The sequence below is a fragment of the Dermacentor variabilis genome, chromosome 5 (assembly GCF_050947875.1).
Source record: "Dermacentor variabilis isolate Ectoservices chromosome 5, ASM5094787v1, whole genome shotgun sequence".
NCBI lineage: Eukaryota > Metazoa > Arthropoda > Arachnida > Ixodida > Ixodidae > Dermacentor > Dermacentor variabilis.
This window is the reverse complement of record NC_134572.1, coordinates 184703459-184719915: the sequence shown is the minus strand read 5'-3', so window position 1 is coordinate 184719915 and position 16457 is coordinate 184703459. Positions and strand designations below refer to the sequence as shown.

Here is a 16457-nt window from a genome sequence, read left to right as displayed (position 1 = left end):
TGCCGCTATATCAGCGCTTCTAAACAGTCCTCTTAAATACACAGTAGCGACATTTTTGCGTAGAGCTGCTTAACCTATGGCATTTCTGTAGCTAAGATATTTGGCATTGCCTTTTACAACAGACATTGAGCATTGAGAAAATGTGTTGAAGCTTGGAGATATAAATTTAATATTTGTATAAGCACTTGTTCCTTTAGTTTGACTATTCATTTCCATCTGAAAGTTGTGTACATTTCACAAGACCAATCCCTTCAGACTACTACTTTGAACCTTGTGCGTGACGGCCTATGATAATTACTTAGCAAAGACCTGAAGGCATGTTAACTGTATTGTGCTGCATTGCCTTTGATAACTTATAGAAGTGTAAGCATGCTGACTTGTTAGGTTCTCTGCAGCATGCATTCTCGGCAGCCCATGAACATTGTTCCAAGTACCTTATAGATGTGCAATTATGGCTAGATTACATTAAAATCTGGATACAAAGTATATTGTAGATCGAGCAGTATATTATTTTTCTGAAGAGCCTCTTAGTGCAATAATGCAATCTGTCTGTTTGTTTACTTGTTTATTTAGATGCCTTGATGCTCTTTGTGGCTTTACAGAAAGGAGCAGTCATATGTTGTCTATTAATGGATCTGCAGGTGGCAGCAGATGCTGGAAAGATGAATGAACAATTCATGACGTTTTATAATTTACACGTAGAAAAAAAGCAGTGCAACCAATTGCATAAGAAATTAATTAGTATGAGCAAATAAATACAAATAATTAAAAGGAACTTTCAGTGTAGTTGAAGCCTTGCGCTTGATACTCTTTGCTCTTTGATGCACAAACATTGCATGAAAGACCCACCTCAGCAGATTACATGTGTATGCACTTAAAAAGTCCCCCTAGTGAATAATTGTAAGAGCAGAACTTGTGACAGCTTAAAAACCTTTTTTGCTATGGAAAATAAGGATGGTTTGAATATTTGCTGGCCTTAGCTTATTCAGTTTCCTTGTACTTGCAGAGTACAAGTATTCATTCACCTTATCAGCTGCAAGAAATACAAGCCTCGACACCTCCGTCGTGATCCCCCCTGAAGAACAAGCAGAGTTGGTTCTGAAATGTTAGGAAAATAAAGTTAATTTTTAGTTGGAGCCACTTGAAAGTCACAAATCTCACATGATGTGTAAAACCTGCAAGTGCACTTTGCTGCACACTTCTTTGACCTAATCAAGGTGGCAGACCTTGGGTTTGAATCTTAATTAAGTTGCGAGCTGTTGACATCATTCCTGCTGCCCTCCGTTCCTTGCACCAACCAATAGTTCGAAACACATATCTCAGCTTTAACAGTGCTAGGGAGAGTGCAGCTTACTTGGCTAAGGCAAGCAAGATTGCCTCATGAAATATTGCATATCATCCATTGAGATCATAATGCCATCAGACTTTTCCTTTGCACTAGTTTCTTGGAAATCTTTTTCAATCTTAATTTAAGGTGTGCATGTTAAAATGATATGTTTAATGGGACACAAAAAAAAAATATTAAGTCAAGCTGGAGCGATATATTATTCACCTAGAAAGTCTAGGATTGTTTTCTGTGGTGTATCAGTATATCACTTTGTTGTGTAGAAAATAGTTGCCGAAAGTGCTCCTCCTGCTCTCCGATTTTAACTGCCCCTGCCAAAATGTACAAGTTGACATAATCACTGCGTGTCCTCCCTCTCTGCCACTCTGTGAATTGGCTAGGGCTGACGCCACAACAGAGGGCACCAGTCTGCTTTTTAATTTTTGTAATATTCTCATTCTGTTCTCACAGTGACTGACGAATTCATTATTACAGAAGCCTGATCATTCAATTTAGCCCGACTTTATATTTTCCTTTAGTGTCTGTTTAACATGGAGATTTGGCACAAGCTGCGATGCATTGCTTGTTATTTATGTTTTATTTTCCTTGCAAGTTCAATTTGCTTTGTGCGCAATTATGCTTACACCTGAATCCAGAAATATTGATGCATGATGGCATGTGCTGGACAGCTCTTAAGGAAGTTGAGTTGCTTCTTGTTGACTTTCTTGCTTTTTGAATCTCGCAGGATATGGATCTCATTGAGATCCTCTGGAAGCAAGATGAAGATCTTGGTGTTTCAAGGGATGCCTTTGACTACCATATGGCTTCTGAAAGCAGCAGCAAGGAAGCTGTCAAGCCACCACATTTTGATGTAAGTAACTTGCTACATGAAAACATGCATTTAAATTGTAAAGGTGCAGTGTAAATGTTTAGTGGTTATTGTTGTCCAGATTTAAGGCATATAGTGACAGGCTTTTGGTAAGCAAAAGCGGAAGTTTGAACAAATTCAGGAAAGCCATTGATGAAAATCTGGTAGACAGCACGGATCAATCGTATATTGTCCTCTATCACTTGTTGCTAATTGAAAATGGCAACCGCACTGAAGTGAGACACCAGTGCAGCGTTAATCCTATGTGAATGATTGATGCCAACAATCCCTAAAAACAGCCTTTTTTCGCCGAGTTTCAGTTTTGAGTACGGAGCTTATGGCTAAACGCCTTCTGACAACACCGAATGATAGGTAGCAAGTGTCATTTGTTGGATTAAAGCAGGCACGAAGGACAAAGGAGAACTAGTTTTGCATGCCACTTTCTCTTCAAAGCACGGTCAGAGGAGGCAGACCGATGCAAAGTCCTTGACTGCAGGGGTATCACGCAAGTAATGTATAATTAACTAAATGCACACATCTGTGTCACATCTGACAGGAAATGTGAATTAGCTTTGCTTTTGCATTTCTGTCTGGTCTGTTTCTGAGAAAGCAAAATATTTTTCTTTCTTATCATTGTATGCTCTCATTCTCGATGTGCTTTGGACATTTCGATGAATAAGCATTTCCTTAAGGTATTTTTATGTGTCATCCTTATAGAATTAAGTGTAGCTGTAGTTCATTTTTCTTCTGCTCTGAAGTTGCCATGAATGAAGGCATTGTAGTGCATGTGGGCTTTGAAAATTCAAGGTTACACTCAAGAATATTGTGCCTTAACTGAAAGAGCATTTGCCAATTAAAATTCTTGAATAGCTTTGAAAGAAGGAAAAAGAAACGCTCCTATGTTTGGACATATTTGGCCTCAAATGATTCCATCAAATGGGTACACACGTCTACCATTCATGTGACTATGCACGTTCATGCAGAAAAGCGCTGAACTGTCAAACCTGTTTACTTCAATGTGCAAGGGTATGACACGTAAAAGAATAGAGTCTGTGGGCATTCACATCCAATTATTTTTGCACTGGACAGTTGTTATGAAAGCACCACTTTTCCCACCGTATACATCGTATGAGTTGCTCTTCTACAATTGACCTCACAAAGCATGTGCACTTTAAAAAGCCTGAACTAAAGTTAAATACTGGATTTGATCAGACAAACCTTTATTTATCTACACGAATATAAAAAAAATAACCAGGGGCTGTTTACTGAACATTAGCAAACAGAAATTTATTGATTAAACATAGCTGTCTGTTCTTTCTTTCTTCTTTTTGAATTAGTGCACTTCACTGGTATATCTTCAAAGCTTTCATGATTGGGACAGTTATCACTAGTTACCACCCTGCAGTACTGGATCCACATTGTTGTACGCATCAAGGGCTAGCGAGAAGCTTTACATGTCAACCACCAATAGTTGATATTGTTCGGACACAGACGAACCAGACACCGGATTGTTTAAATGGCTGTGTAAATAATTCTGGCCTTGGCTAAAGTTCAGTTGCAAGAAAACAACAAATGGGGTGGCATGTCAGTGCTCTTATCTAGAAGCATGAGCCTTGTTTAAAGACGTTAGTACTACCTACTTACACTGCAATCCATATGACGTTCCCTTCAGTTAAACGAATGTTATTGAAATGTACAATGCACACAAGAGATGGCTCTGCTGTAACGTGAACTGACAGGTTATGGATATTAGACTCTTGTTGTTTACAGCAGCACAGTCCTGCTTTATTTTTTTATACAGTCGAACTTTGTTATAACAAAACTGGATATAGGGACATATTGGATATAACGAAGTACCTAAGTGGAATTCCCCCTCAAATTCTCATAGAGGTTCATATTGCAGTATACATGTGACAGCGGATATAATAAAGCAATTCTATCTCCCCTTTCAACTTCATTACGAGGTTTAACTGTACACAGAATCTTCAGGCCTTTAAGAAAGCACACTTTGAGTATTTATTTTTTTTATTGCTGATTACCAGCGCATGAAATAAACTACTTTTTAACATGGGCACCAGGCAGTGCATCAAAATACGATGAGCTTTTAATATTGATCCAATATTGATAGAAATCAACTGGCTTTCCTCAATGTAATTTCTGCATTATGCGAGACCTGCTTATATAGCAAGCCATGGGGTAATTTTCATGGTTTAGAGGGGTCTTAAAGGAAGTTATACAATAAGAAAGTTTTTTCAAGCGGTTGGTGTAATTTTTATGTCGCATTGTTGAAAAAAAATTTAGGCATAGTGATCTCAGTAATGTTTCTTCTACAGTCGAGTGCCTTTCTTGATATTGCATCATACCAAATTATTGATGACAATGATGAGTTAAATTTGAGAGCACTTGCATCACCTGCAACTTGTTGCGACTCTTTGTTGCAGAGTACCGAAGTGCCTGAAGATGAAGATGAGCCACTTGAAATGCATGAGGACAGCAATCCTTGGGAGGGCTTCCAGTACAGCATAGACTCGGAAACAGGTGAGAACCGGCATTGTTGGGCCAGGCTGGCATTGTTGCAGTGTACACCTAGCCATGCTGTCACTGCACGCATCCTTCATATCTACAGAGCTCCACCATGAGATTAGCATCCTCACAGACCTCTAGTTGCCCTGAAATGAGCTTTATTTCTTTTCTGAGGAAGATTTATAAATTATATTATTTGTAGCTTTCCGAGTGGAGGTTTTGTATGGATAGATTATAATACGTGGCATTATTTCTCTTTATAAGCATTGTCATCGTCAACCTGCGTAAAGGGGTCATGAAACACCTTTGTTTCTTAAAACCTGAGCAACTTGCTGGAAGGAGTGCAATGTCTTTGGATGACTATTTTTCTGAAAAACTTTTTGAAAAGGGACTGATTATAACAGAGCTATAAAGAGCTCACTGTTTGCTGTCTCCATTCCCTTTCTATTCATCAATTGCTCTCAGCTGGAGCGACCCCAATAATAATGCCCTGCCTATTGCTCCTTTCTTGTTCTTTCTGCTTTGCACTTGTGGCAGTCCTTCAGGGTTGGTGTTCGAAAGGGGCAAAGGATTAATGACAGGACAGGCAGGACACGTTAACAACCTCGACTTCCCTGTTTTCACTCTCAAGTAGCTCCTGGTCATAAGCAATCACTCAATAGCTGGTGCCTATGGGCTACTGTACATACTACAGCATGTTAAAACATCACAGTTGACGCCATAGTGTCATATAAGGCAGAAAAAATATTGAGGGACTCAACAGATGCAGGAAAAAGTGAAGCAATCTGTAATACCAGATTGTAGGTTCTCTGCTTTGTTTAGTTGAATAAGATTTGTCTCATGTTCACGAGCAACATTGTCGACAGATTGGGAATGTGTTCTTAGTGCACTTGAAAAGTGTTGTAGTGGCCCTTGATGTTTAACTGCCAGACAAAAGTCTCTTCCGGCATTCTCTGTTTATCTCTGTCCTGCATTGACCGATTTCATCCTTGCTGCCAAATTTCCTCCTCTTGGAAGTTTTAACTAATCCTCGGCTGCCGTCTCCTTCGTATCCCCTCTCTGCGCACCCAGTCTGTTACTCCAGTAGATAACCTGTTCTATGCATTACATGGCCTACAAAATTCCACTTCTTACTTTGATCCCATCCAGAATATCGACTACCCACATTTGCTCTCTAACGCACACTGCCATCTTCCTATCTGTTAATTAAAGGGACTGTGCAAATGTTACTGAGCATTGTGTAGTGAACATGGCTACTTGCTACACAATGCTCTTGCAGACACCTGAGCTCAATACGATTCCTGCGTAATAGCAGAGAGCCTACATGGTTGGTCAAAAGTGTGCCTGCCTTTTCCTTCAGGTGTTCTTTCATTGATTTTATTTTATTTGTCTCTGCCACCTCATATTTATTGTGCTGGTCCAAGAGACACGGTGGGTGGATTCCTTTATTATACGTCATGATTAATCAGTTTCTCCACTAAGAGCAATAACATTCTCAAGAATGTCTTGATATTTCCGTGCTAATTTTCCAAATAACTGTCATTGTTGTTCATTGTCTCAGGAGGTAGAATAAAGTAACTAAAGAATGCAAAATAAAGTTTTGCAGTGCTGGTTATCTGCCTGAGTCATTTGCTTAAGTTGCATTGCCTTGTCCAGAATAGGCACTGTCACAAATGGGGCTGGTTTCCCTTTTTAGTCTGTATTATGTTTACATGTATATGCTCCGGTATCTCTTTCGCATGTGAATTCTGTGAAAAGGCTGTGGAATTGTCTGCATACAGGCCTGGTTCTTTTTGTTCCCAACTTTGACTGTTCTTTATTGGTATGAAATTTCCTCTGCACTTGGCTAGACTATGTTCTCACTCGTAGTTTAGTGAAACAAGAGCAGAAAGCAGGAATGCAGTGCAGCAGTGTGTTTTAGTCGAAATGTGCTTAAATCTTACAGCAATTGCAGGTAGACATGGCAAAATACCGCCACTTCCGAAACAGAGATGCAATCTGGCAGTGGTGATGGGCCATACCATAGTGTCAGTGCAAACCTCCAGGCATAGAGCTGGGATGAGTATTGCTGGCACTGCTCCAGGTGCTCAGTACTGCGTCAGGACAGCTCCGACCCTTGAGGCTGTGGCAGGGGCGATGTCGAGTTGTTGGTAGCTTCTCCCAGTCCAGTGTACATCCAAAGCCTTTTGTTTCACGGGCCCGATTCCTAGCCTTGCGGTCAAATTTCAGTGGAATGCGAAGTGTGCCCTGCTTTGGTGAGTGTTTAAAAACACTGGGTGCTTAAAATTAATATTGATTCTTATAGCCCTACTGTGTAGCTTTGATAAATCGAATCCCAAATTTAATTTCATAGAAACATTTGTTTCGCAATATATTCATGAGCTGAGCACTTTTAACACCAAATGTATTTCGTAGCTTTCTAAAGGGCACCCTGCAGCACTTTTTAACGTGGCCAATAAATCGTGCTCAATGCGAGAGAATGCTCTAGTGAGCGCACAAGCCAAGTTTACTAACTTCAGTGCATCAGGGAAGGTGTAATGTCGCTGGAAAATCACTCATGCTTTCCTACAGCTTCTTCAAAACCCTCTGTGTAAATTGTTCACCATGATGGAATGCAGCCTTCGTACAACTATTGGCTGGATTTGTGAAAACATCACGATTAATCATTACTTTATCAGAGACCAAATAAGGGTCTGCAATGCTTACTATGGTTTTTATATTATTTCACATGCATAAAAATTGCAAAATTCCACTGTGTCTAAAGTCTCAATATCACAATTTCGTTTTGTATTTGTGGTATACGGCAGCTGTCGTCTGTTTGTGTTGTGTTGGCTCCTCTGAAACCTTGATTGTTATGTTAGTAAGAGTTGCACGCATAAAAGGACGAACACAGGGAAAAAACTAGGTAGACAGAAATATATGCAGCTTCGTAATGAATAAAAGCAGTTTATAGTTTGTGCTCTTTCAATATAATCAGCTTTAAAACAAATAAAACCAGTTCATAGTGTGCGCTCTTTCCATCTACCTCGTTATTTATCATGTGTTTGACCTTTTATGCATGCAACTCTTCCTAACATAGCACGCACCAACTCGCCCAGCAAGAAATTCTTCTAGACTACCTAGATTGTATTGGTGCTGAAGTTCTGCTACCCTCTACCACAGTGTGTCTTTATCTTTGCGCGTAAGAGTTGTGCATGTCTAGAATCACCTGAATACAATCAGAATAGTAAATATTTATTCTTTTACTTCTGTCATTCTAATACATGCAACGAGAGTACTGCATATGTTGTGTTGGCACTTCTTTAAGTTGTACGGTATGCGTCCCACAAGCCGTGTTGCCTAAAATTAGCAGGAAACTGCAGTGCCGTTTTGCAGGTGTTAATTGCAAGGGTGGCAACACTGATGCAAATCCACTGCGTAAGTTACTCCGTGGTGTTCAGGTTTTGGCTATACTTGCAGACAACTTTTCTTGTCTATGAAGCGAAGGCTACAGGGGCGGAGCTTCTGCACATGACTGTATTTGTACGCAGTGTAGTTCGAGTGCACTTGGCACCGGTTTCGGTTTAGCCAAGCTCGCACAACCTCTTTAGTCAAGGCAGATACAATTAGTAACTCAGCGTGAATCAATGTTCATTCACATCCTATATATATCAAGTTCTGAACAGTGAGCATTGTAGCCTGCATCGGAGCTCCAAAGCAGCTGTATGGCATCGGCTAGGGCTTGGGAAGTGCAACCGGCGCTGGCGTTAGTAGAGCCGGCGCAGCAGTCAGCTCACTCACTCATTTGTACATGCCAATAGTTCCAATATCCAGATGGGTTTGCTTGGTTTCCACGCAGATGCTGGAAAAACTTATTTTGTGTGCTTCAACAGTCTTTTGTTGCTAAAGTTGGTCAAAAGCCTCCCAAGGGAGTTGATTGGCAGGACAGCAAGCGACGAACACTCGCCAGAAGACACGGCCGTCATATTGCGTTTGGTGAATGTGCAAAACGTGCAACGGTCTTGGGTGTGGGAAAACTCGGAAAGAGCAGACTAAAAATAAAATAAAATGCCGATAGCTGACTGGTGAATGTTGCATCTATTTTCAAGTTAGTTGCTGTAAAAAACAAAAAAGTATTGGCTTCTATTTCTCCGGTAAGAAAACGAGCAAACCTGCGGGACTATTTCCAGCAGCAATGAAAGAGGCGCACTTAGTTTTTGCAGCTTCCACTTCATAGACAAGAAAAGTTGTCCGCGAGTATAGTCTGATTAAGAGTGTATCAGATTGTCAGCTTCCCACCAGGATTGCTACCTCTTGTTGTGTGGCGGTGGTGGCTGGCCAGTCTGACTTCTCCGTGTTACTTTGCACTGTGGTGCATCGGTGCACGGGTAGCCTATCTAAGCCATCAAGCACTTGAGCCGTCTTCGAAAAACGGGGTCCATCATTGCCTGAACAACACAACCAAGGCTACACGGCCGCTGGCACGACAGCATGCACAAGTTGTCAATGGAAAAAAGCCTATGCAGTTTCCTTGAATGCGTTTGAACACCACAGCTAGAGTGACAGTGCTTGCCCAGTGCCTCCTAGAACCATATAAGCTCTACAGTAACTCGACCATAGGTTGAGGGACAGCCCCCAAGTTACAATTGTGTCCGCCAAAATCAGAAATGGTGGCGTTCACGTCAAAACGCAAAGTGGATGTTAAATTGCCCGCCACTATTATGTGGAGTGAGTGAACGCCTGGTTCCGCCATAGCCTTCGCAGTGCAAGCTGTTGAAGAATGAGCGGGACCATCGTAAAAGGGATGAAATGCTGCCTTTGTACCTCAATAACTCTGCTTCTGTGGAATGCATTCAAGTACTTTTTTCTGCAAGATATTATTAAAATAGTTCCCTTTAATGGCAAATACATTTCCCAACATCATTAAAAAGGACTACAGGGCCTCTTTCAGTTGCCTCACAATGACAGCAGCACATGCTGTCAAGTAGCCGAAATGAGTTCTTGTCTGCTCACTCTGCCTTGACCACACTTGCAGGAGAACATATCTTGGGTGGTAGCAACCAAGGAGAGAGCAAATGCGAGGAGCCAAGGGAGCGTGTCGACAGTGGATGCTTCCTCCTCGACGAGGAAGAGGACACAACGCTGGGCAGAATACCCGAGGAAGACCGCGAGGCCCTTTTTGCCGAGCTGGACCGTATTCTCCAGGGGCAGTCTCCCCAGGTCAGTGTCTCCTCCTATCCTTGTCAAAGTCTGGAGAGCTTGCGGAAAACCCTTGCAACACGAAATCAATATGTACTGTATGCATGCAGTATTAAAGTGCTTACTAAGCGCACAATAGTTTTGTGTGCTGGAATACAACATGACAAACTATTAAAAAAACTTATAGAGTCGAACCTTGACATAAGGAACAGAGATGTGATGAAGTAAACCTAAAATTTTTCTGCCAATACTAGCCTGTAACAAATGTATACTTCTTATGAACATTGGATATAACTAAGTTATTCTTGTGTCAGGTGCAACTTCATCGTAATTGGTCCGGCTGTATTCAAGGTTGCACCCTTCACCTACGCACATTGGTTGCAAAACACAAGGTTGCAGTTTCGATTCCTAGCCATGGCTACTGCTTTCCAGTGGGGGCGGAATGCAAAAATGTTAATGCACCAAATTTTGACTTTGAGTGTGAATGAAAAATTCCTATGAAATGAATCAAGAGCCCTGCACTGTGGCATCTCTCACAGCCACTGTGGACTGTTTATATTTATTTATTCCCTTAAAACACAGATGGCACATGCGGTGTTACAATACATTGCTTCTAGATGTTCACTCCCTTATTCAATCGATTTGCTTGTTTATCAGTACAAAGCACAGTAAAGAAATGCTGCCATGGAAAGGCACAAATGCTCTGTCCGGTTACTCAGGAATCCCACACAGTCTACTACCTGGAGCTCTGCTGCAGACGTAAGCGTGGAATGGCACCTTGAAGATTCAAACACAGCAGGCGCTGTTCATTTTTACCCAGAGAGAGGGCAACATTCACTTGTATTAGAGAACCCAGCACATCCAGCCTTCATTTCAAAAGATGAGTTAAAATTTGTATTCATCAGGAGAGCCATCCGGACAGCACGTATATGAATTCAACGAATAGAAATGCGGCTACTACAGCTACTAGTTGCAACATTAGCTAAGTTTCTCCTGGCTTGTGTCCGATTCCCGTGTGTGTGGTTGTGTGAAGCCAAAGTTAGCTACACTTGGGCTTAATTAAGTTGGGCCTATTCCTGGTTTGGAAGCCATAATAGAAACAAATATTGGAAAGTAGTAACCTGTAATCCAAAAACTTCAGGTGGATCCTTTATTTGCAGAATATTGTTACGGTGCATAATGCAGTACAGTAGGACAAAGTAGAACAACATGACTGTGAAGCCAGTGTTGGCGATGATTGGGCACTGGAGCACTGTATAAACATAATGAGAAAATATAAAAGTGAAAAATTGCCATCCACCCGACTGTAGCACAAAACTGCTAAGGAAACCAGGATTAACTTTTCTTCAGCTGCGGAGCTATCTTTTTGAAAAACCCGTAGGGGTTTCTTTTGTAGCTTTGTGCTACAGTCGGGTGGGTGCCGATTTGCAGTGACCGCAGGTCTAAAATAGCGTTCATCGAAGCCACCACCGCTGCTACCATTTTGATTATCTCACAGCCTCAAACCAGCGCTGTTGCGTGCTGATTCGCTGGCAGCCATAGACAGTCATAGCCACCGCGGCCACCGTAGGCATTTATGTTTGCCCACGTGGTGTCTGGCACGTGCATTTTATGCTGTTGTGCACTCTGCTATGCTGGGGCTACCTGCTTCGAGCTGCCAAGTTTCCTGTTGTTCAATGTTGTGCTTTCCATTGAAAGGATTCGCTGCTCTCAGCAATGTCGCAGACTCCTTATCGTCGCCAATGGCTATGAAGTGCAGAAAGCGCTGCCATAGGTTGACGATGGAGAAGAAAGCTGCCATCATCAAGCAAGTTGGGAGCAGCCGGTCACAAGCTGACGTGAGTAGGGAGCTCGGAGTTTCCAAGCAAATGATTTCGTATTTCCTCAAAAATAAGGTGGAGATCTTGGAAGCAGTAAAAGTTACAACATTGATCTCGGGTATGCTGTTGGCATGCTTTCCGATACGTGGAAGACAGTGACGAGACATGCTTTACAACTGTTTTCGCCTTCCGGACTTCACACTTGGTACTGAGACGGAGATCTCTTCTGGTCAGTTTCCTTCCATGGACTTTAGGATTGACAACCTGTGCGCTGCTTGTGTTGTGTTGCCCACTGACGTAAGATATGAACAATTTGCCAACACTGAGAACGAGCTCAGCCTCTGTGTGGAATTAACTATCAATGAAATCGTCCGTCAAGTGGCGATGGATTCAAATGACACCGAAACTGAAAATAAAGGGCCAGCAGCTGTGCTGCCAACAAGCTCTGAACTGATGACACTGCCATCAATGTACAGTGATGACATGACCCTAGCTGGAATTCAAGCAGACAATATCGCATACAAAAGTGATTTCACAACTTTTTTAAAGCCACTAGAGCAGTAAATGACAGTGTTCTCACTGGCGTTGAAGACCCCTAATTAAATATAGCACCGCCTGTTTTGACAGCGCTCGCTGTCAGCATTTCTTTCTCTTTTCTTTAAATCAACAGCTCTCTTCAGCGCCATCTCAACAATGCATTGGCAAAATGGCAGTGGTCCGCTACTCCATCTTTGACCCTCCCCTTCTAAGAAATACATATGAGTAGGGGGTTTTCTGCATTCATTAATTTTTTCAGATGTTTTCACAGTTCCACGGAGTCCATAAAATCTGACGTTCATTGTGAACCAAAAATTATTTGTGGCATATAATACCAAAATTACTAATTTGTAGTCTCTATTCACAACTCTCTTTACTGGTAGAGCTGTTAAGAGGTTCACATTTTTGGCTGAACAAGGTTGATTGGGATGTGACTTAAAAGCCCTTGTAGGTTTGCCTCTATCATACAGGTTGCTCATGCACTTGATGGCACATTTTTGCATGTGACGTTGCAGGTAGATTTTTGCCTCCTCCCTCTGTGCGAGAGATCAGCATCATAGACGTTTGTGTGTGAAGTCACATTGTGTCAGAGGGCGCAGGGAGTTTATGACAATTAGTGAGTGCTAAATGAAGTAGCTGATATAGGGACTTCCAAGTTGCACTTGTGGTGCGATAATTGGCTCTGTCTTGAGCTGTAAACTGGTTGATGTGGTTCCTCATAGTACTGGGTGCAGCAAAGGTGGAGGAAGCGACATACACCAAAATGAAAATGCTTTTTCAGTGCAACAGCTCCTCCGCATTGCTCACATTTCCTGCAGAAATACTTTGATTAAGTTTACAGAGGAAATTTTAGCAACTATGATTGCTGTGTAAGAAGCGTAGAGAATGGGCAAACACCTCTGTGGCCACGGTTCAGGGAGTACACTGAGCCAGTACATGCCTCTCTGCGAGCTAAGTGTTGGGGAAATAAGGGCATGGTGTCAACACCAATGCAGCATCAATGCAGCATCAAAACCCGGCGGACACTGAAAAAAAAACTTTGCTTTAAGACCGCATGGAAGCGAGGCGACAACCTGAATTGCCGCATTTGCCTGCCACCTTTTTTTTCTTCTTATTTTCCTTCTCCCTCTCTCTCTCTTTCTTCTTTTCTTTTTCTTTTTGTGACGTTGCACGCATCATGTGCGAAAATTGAGCAACATCCGGTATAACATCGGAAATTTCGGTTGCCGTCATGCATTCGTTCAACAGTAGTCCTCTAAGTTTGTTTTCCCACAAAATACCCATATGATTTTGTGGAATTGGTAGAGATGCCGTGGCTAAGTGTGGGCTCCAATAAATCGGTCGGCTCCTTATATCCAAAACCTGTTGCAGGAGCAGGGCACTTTTATAGCAAGTCGAGGATATCTTCTTTCGACTTCCAAGATTATCGAGAGTGAACTCTGTGGTATCCTGAATTGAGTGTCAACATCCTTTTTCTCGCCAGTCAAGATTGCTTGCTAGATAACATACAGTATACTTATAATGGTACCGGTTTTAACAATACATCAGTTACAACAATGAGATGCTGCTGCACCACCATGTATGTATGTATGTTTTCTATGGTTAAATAACCCACTTACTACAATGCCCCCATGCCGCACTATCGGTTGTAATGATGAAGTCTGGCTGCTGGGTGTCCATGCTGAAAGGTAATGAAATGCGAAATCCTTGAAAAGAAAAAAGAAAAAGAGTAATTCAAGCTGCTGCGCATGGCCTCCTGCTATCTGTACGCTGGCCATGAATGGACCGTGACAACTGCAATGCTCCTGGATTAAGGCGCTGTGCTTGTCTTTGTTGGTTGTGTCGAAGTCATTCCTGGCCACATGGTTTCTCGGCCTCGTTTGACTCGCCGCCGAATCGGAAGACAGCCGATTCTCCCGCTGATCATCGGCAATGCATGACATTGCCACTGAAAAGAAAGCACACTGCTATAGATTTCGAAACGAAGTGCTTCTAATCGATGAGGCAATTATTGCGAACTTCCTTGCATCAGATAGCAATTGCGGCGATGGCAGCAATGACACGGTAGGGCGGGCTGCCTCATTGTTGTCCTCGCAGGAAGCCCTGCAAATGATTCGGTCCCTACAGGGCTTCGTTTTCACAAGGAACTTTCCACTGCACTACGTGGGATGTCAGCAAGCTTCGCATAAAGCAATCAAGACCAATGGACATGGGGTTTTCTCATGCAAGCCAGTGAGAAGTACATGGCGAGATGTGTGTGGCGATCTTGCCCCAGTGTTTCTTCCGGATTTCTCAAGCTAACAGGCTGCTGCGGCAACCTTCTTGTATTTTTTAACCATTTGAGGGTCGATTTTTTTCGCCATGTGCGACCGCCCAGGGTCGATTTCTTTTATTGCAGATTCCAATTATTCTTAGGGACTTATTTTGCAAAAAATTTTCCGCAATTTTTCTAGGGTGACCGTAAAGTGAGAAAAAAATATTTTGCGTTGGTATATATGTACTCTTCATTCATGAATAATAACAATAAAAAAGGAAATAAACTTACAAGGATTATAAATTTGATGCATTATTATACACATAGTTCAAGGACTTAAAAATGCATGCAAGAGAATATTTTGCAAGACTCAAATGTTCCTGCTCTTACAGTAATATGTACATTGACAGCGTAATCGAACTGCGTAGGTGCGCACATTCAAGAAATCTGTGTGGTTCTGTTCCCGTCCAAAAAGCACAACGTTTGACAAACTTCCACTAATCTTAATCTTATTGCCAACCAGAGGCAATTAGTTATCGCGAGTGTCAAAAAAAAAAAAAAAAAAGCAACGGAAACGCATGCACAGCAGCATCCTTCCTATGCGCACCCCTGTGAGCACTAAACGAGCGAGAAAGTGGCGGTCGCCCTTTGAGCGATTAGTAATGAGTTAGCCATCAGTTTTGCAAGCGCAAGAAACCGACAACGCCTGCCCACGTGCACACCAATGCGCCAGTGGTAGTATATAGAGGCGCTGAAGCAAACTAGCTCTAAAACAAACCATGCAACGAAAACGAAGAGAGTGAGGTGCGTGAAAAAAATTCCTTGTATTCCCACATAACAACAGCACATGACAGAAAAGAAAAAGTTTGGAAATTGGCGCGCTTTTTAAACATACAGACGGCACCGTAAATATACGGCATCGACCATTTTGGGACTTGTTGGTGGCGCCATATATTTACGTCATTGACCCTGAAAGGGTTAAAAGGCCCCCTTTTGGGGTCACCAAAGCAGTGCCTCAGTGGAGCTCGCACATCGCTTTCCGCCCGTGACCCCTCTTTGCAGTTGTTATAGTAGTGCCATTCTTAAACGCAGACAGCCACGGCTTGTTACACGTGATCGGAGTGCACAGGAAGCAGAGGCACTGGACTCCCCACCATTATAGTTTTCTCACAACAGCTTTGCCACCCCCCTATTTTGATTTTTTTCATGCAGCCTGGTTATAACAATTATTAGTTATAAATAACAATGGAATTTTCATGGCACTTGAATATTGTTATAAGTGGGTTCAACTGTATAGCCTCATCCGCAAACGAGGGTCCATTTTGTTTAGTACTACGAGGGAGAACTTATGTGCTACCATTTCTACTACTATTCATGCTTATCACTTGCCATGCATGGCAGGGAGTATTGGCAACAACCAAAACACCAAATCAGCCAGCCGCTGACTTAAGGCATGCATGATAATGCAGAGCTATGGCACTATTCTACGTAGAGTGCACCGCGACACGATGTGCTGATACATGTGTCCTCTAGTGCCTCTGTTTGAAACCAGCCCTCTCGCCAGCTTATGATCTCCAAAATCCGACAGTGCATCACGGAGGTCGTGACCAGCTAAATACCTGCTGGCAAAGATGCTGCTTTGCTTCAGCAGCCGCTCTTTGTCGCGGGGCAAGCAATTTTAAAAGTGTGATTGCAGACGACTATGTGTAATGTAACCGTCTGACCATTAGCGGCCGCAGTAGTTTCCATTTATTGTTGTGCATTTCCTTCGTGAGAGCAGTGAAATTTTGTTACATAGAAATCGTGGATAAACACATTTGCAGCATTGAGGTTTAAAATATATTGTTTTATATGGACACGAAGTTATATGTACAAAGTTGAATACTTCGTTATATAGAGGATGTTGTTATATTGCAGTTTATCTGTACTATACTGAAAGCACGAGAGGCTTGC

General features: G+C 42.2%; 1 protein-coding gene across 3 annotated transcripts in view; it reads left to right on the top strand.

The window, feature by feature from the left end:
- Nucleotides 1-16457, top strand: part of cnc (NFE2 like bZIP transcription factor cap-n-collar) — a 203297-nt gene that overhangs the window by 73324 nt on the left and 113516 nt on the right. For all 3 annotated transcript variants that reach the window (XM_075693825.1, XM_075693824.1, XM_075693823.1), the window contains 3 exons: nucleotides 2070-2195; nucleotides 4634-4730; nucleotides 9730-9914. In XM_075693825.1, the coding sequence (XP_075549940.1) occupies nucleotides 2070-2195; nucleotides 4634-4730; nucleotides 9730-9914 (408 nt within the window). The remainder of the gene's footprint in view (nucleotides 1-2069; nucleotides 2196-4633; nucleotides 4731-9729; nucleotides 9915-16457) is intronic.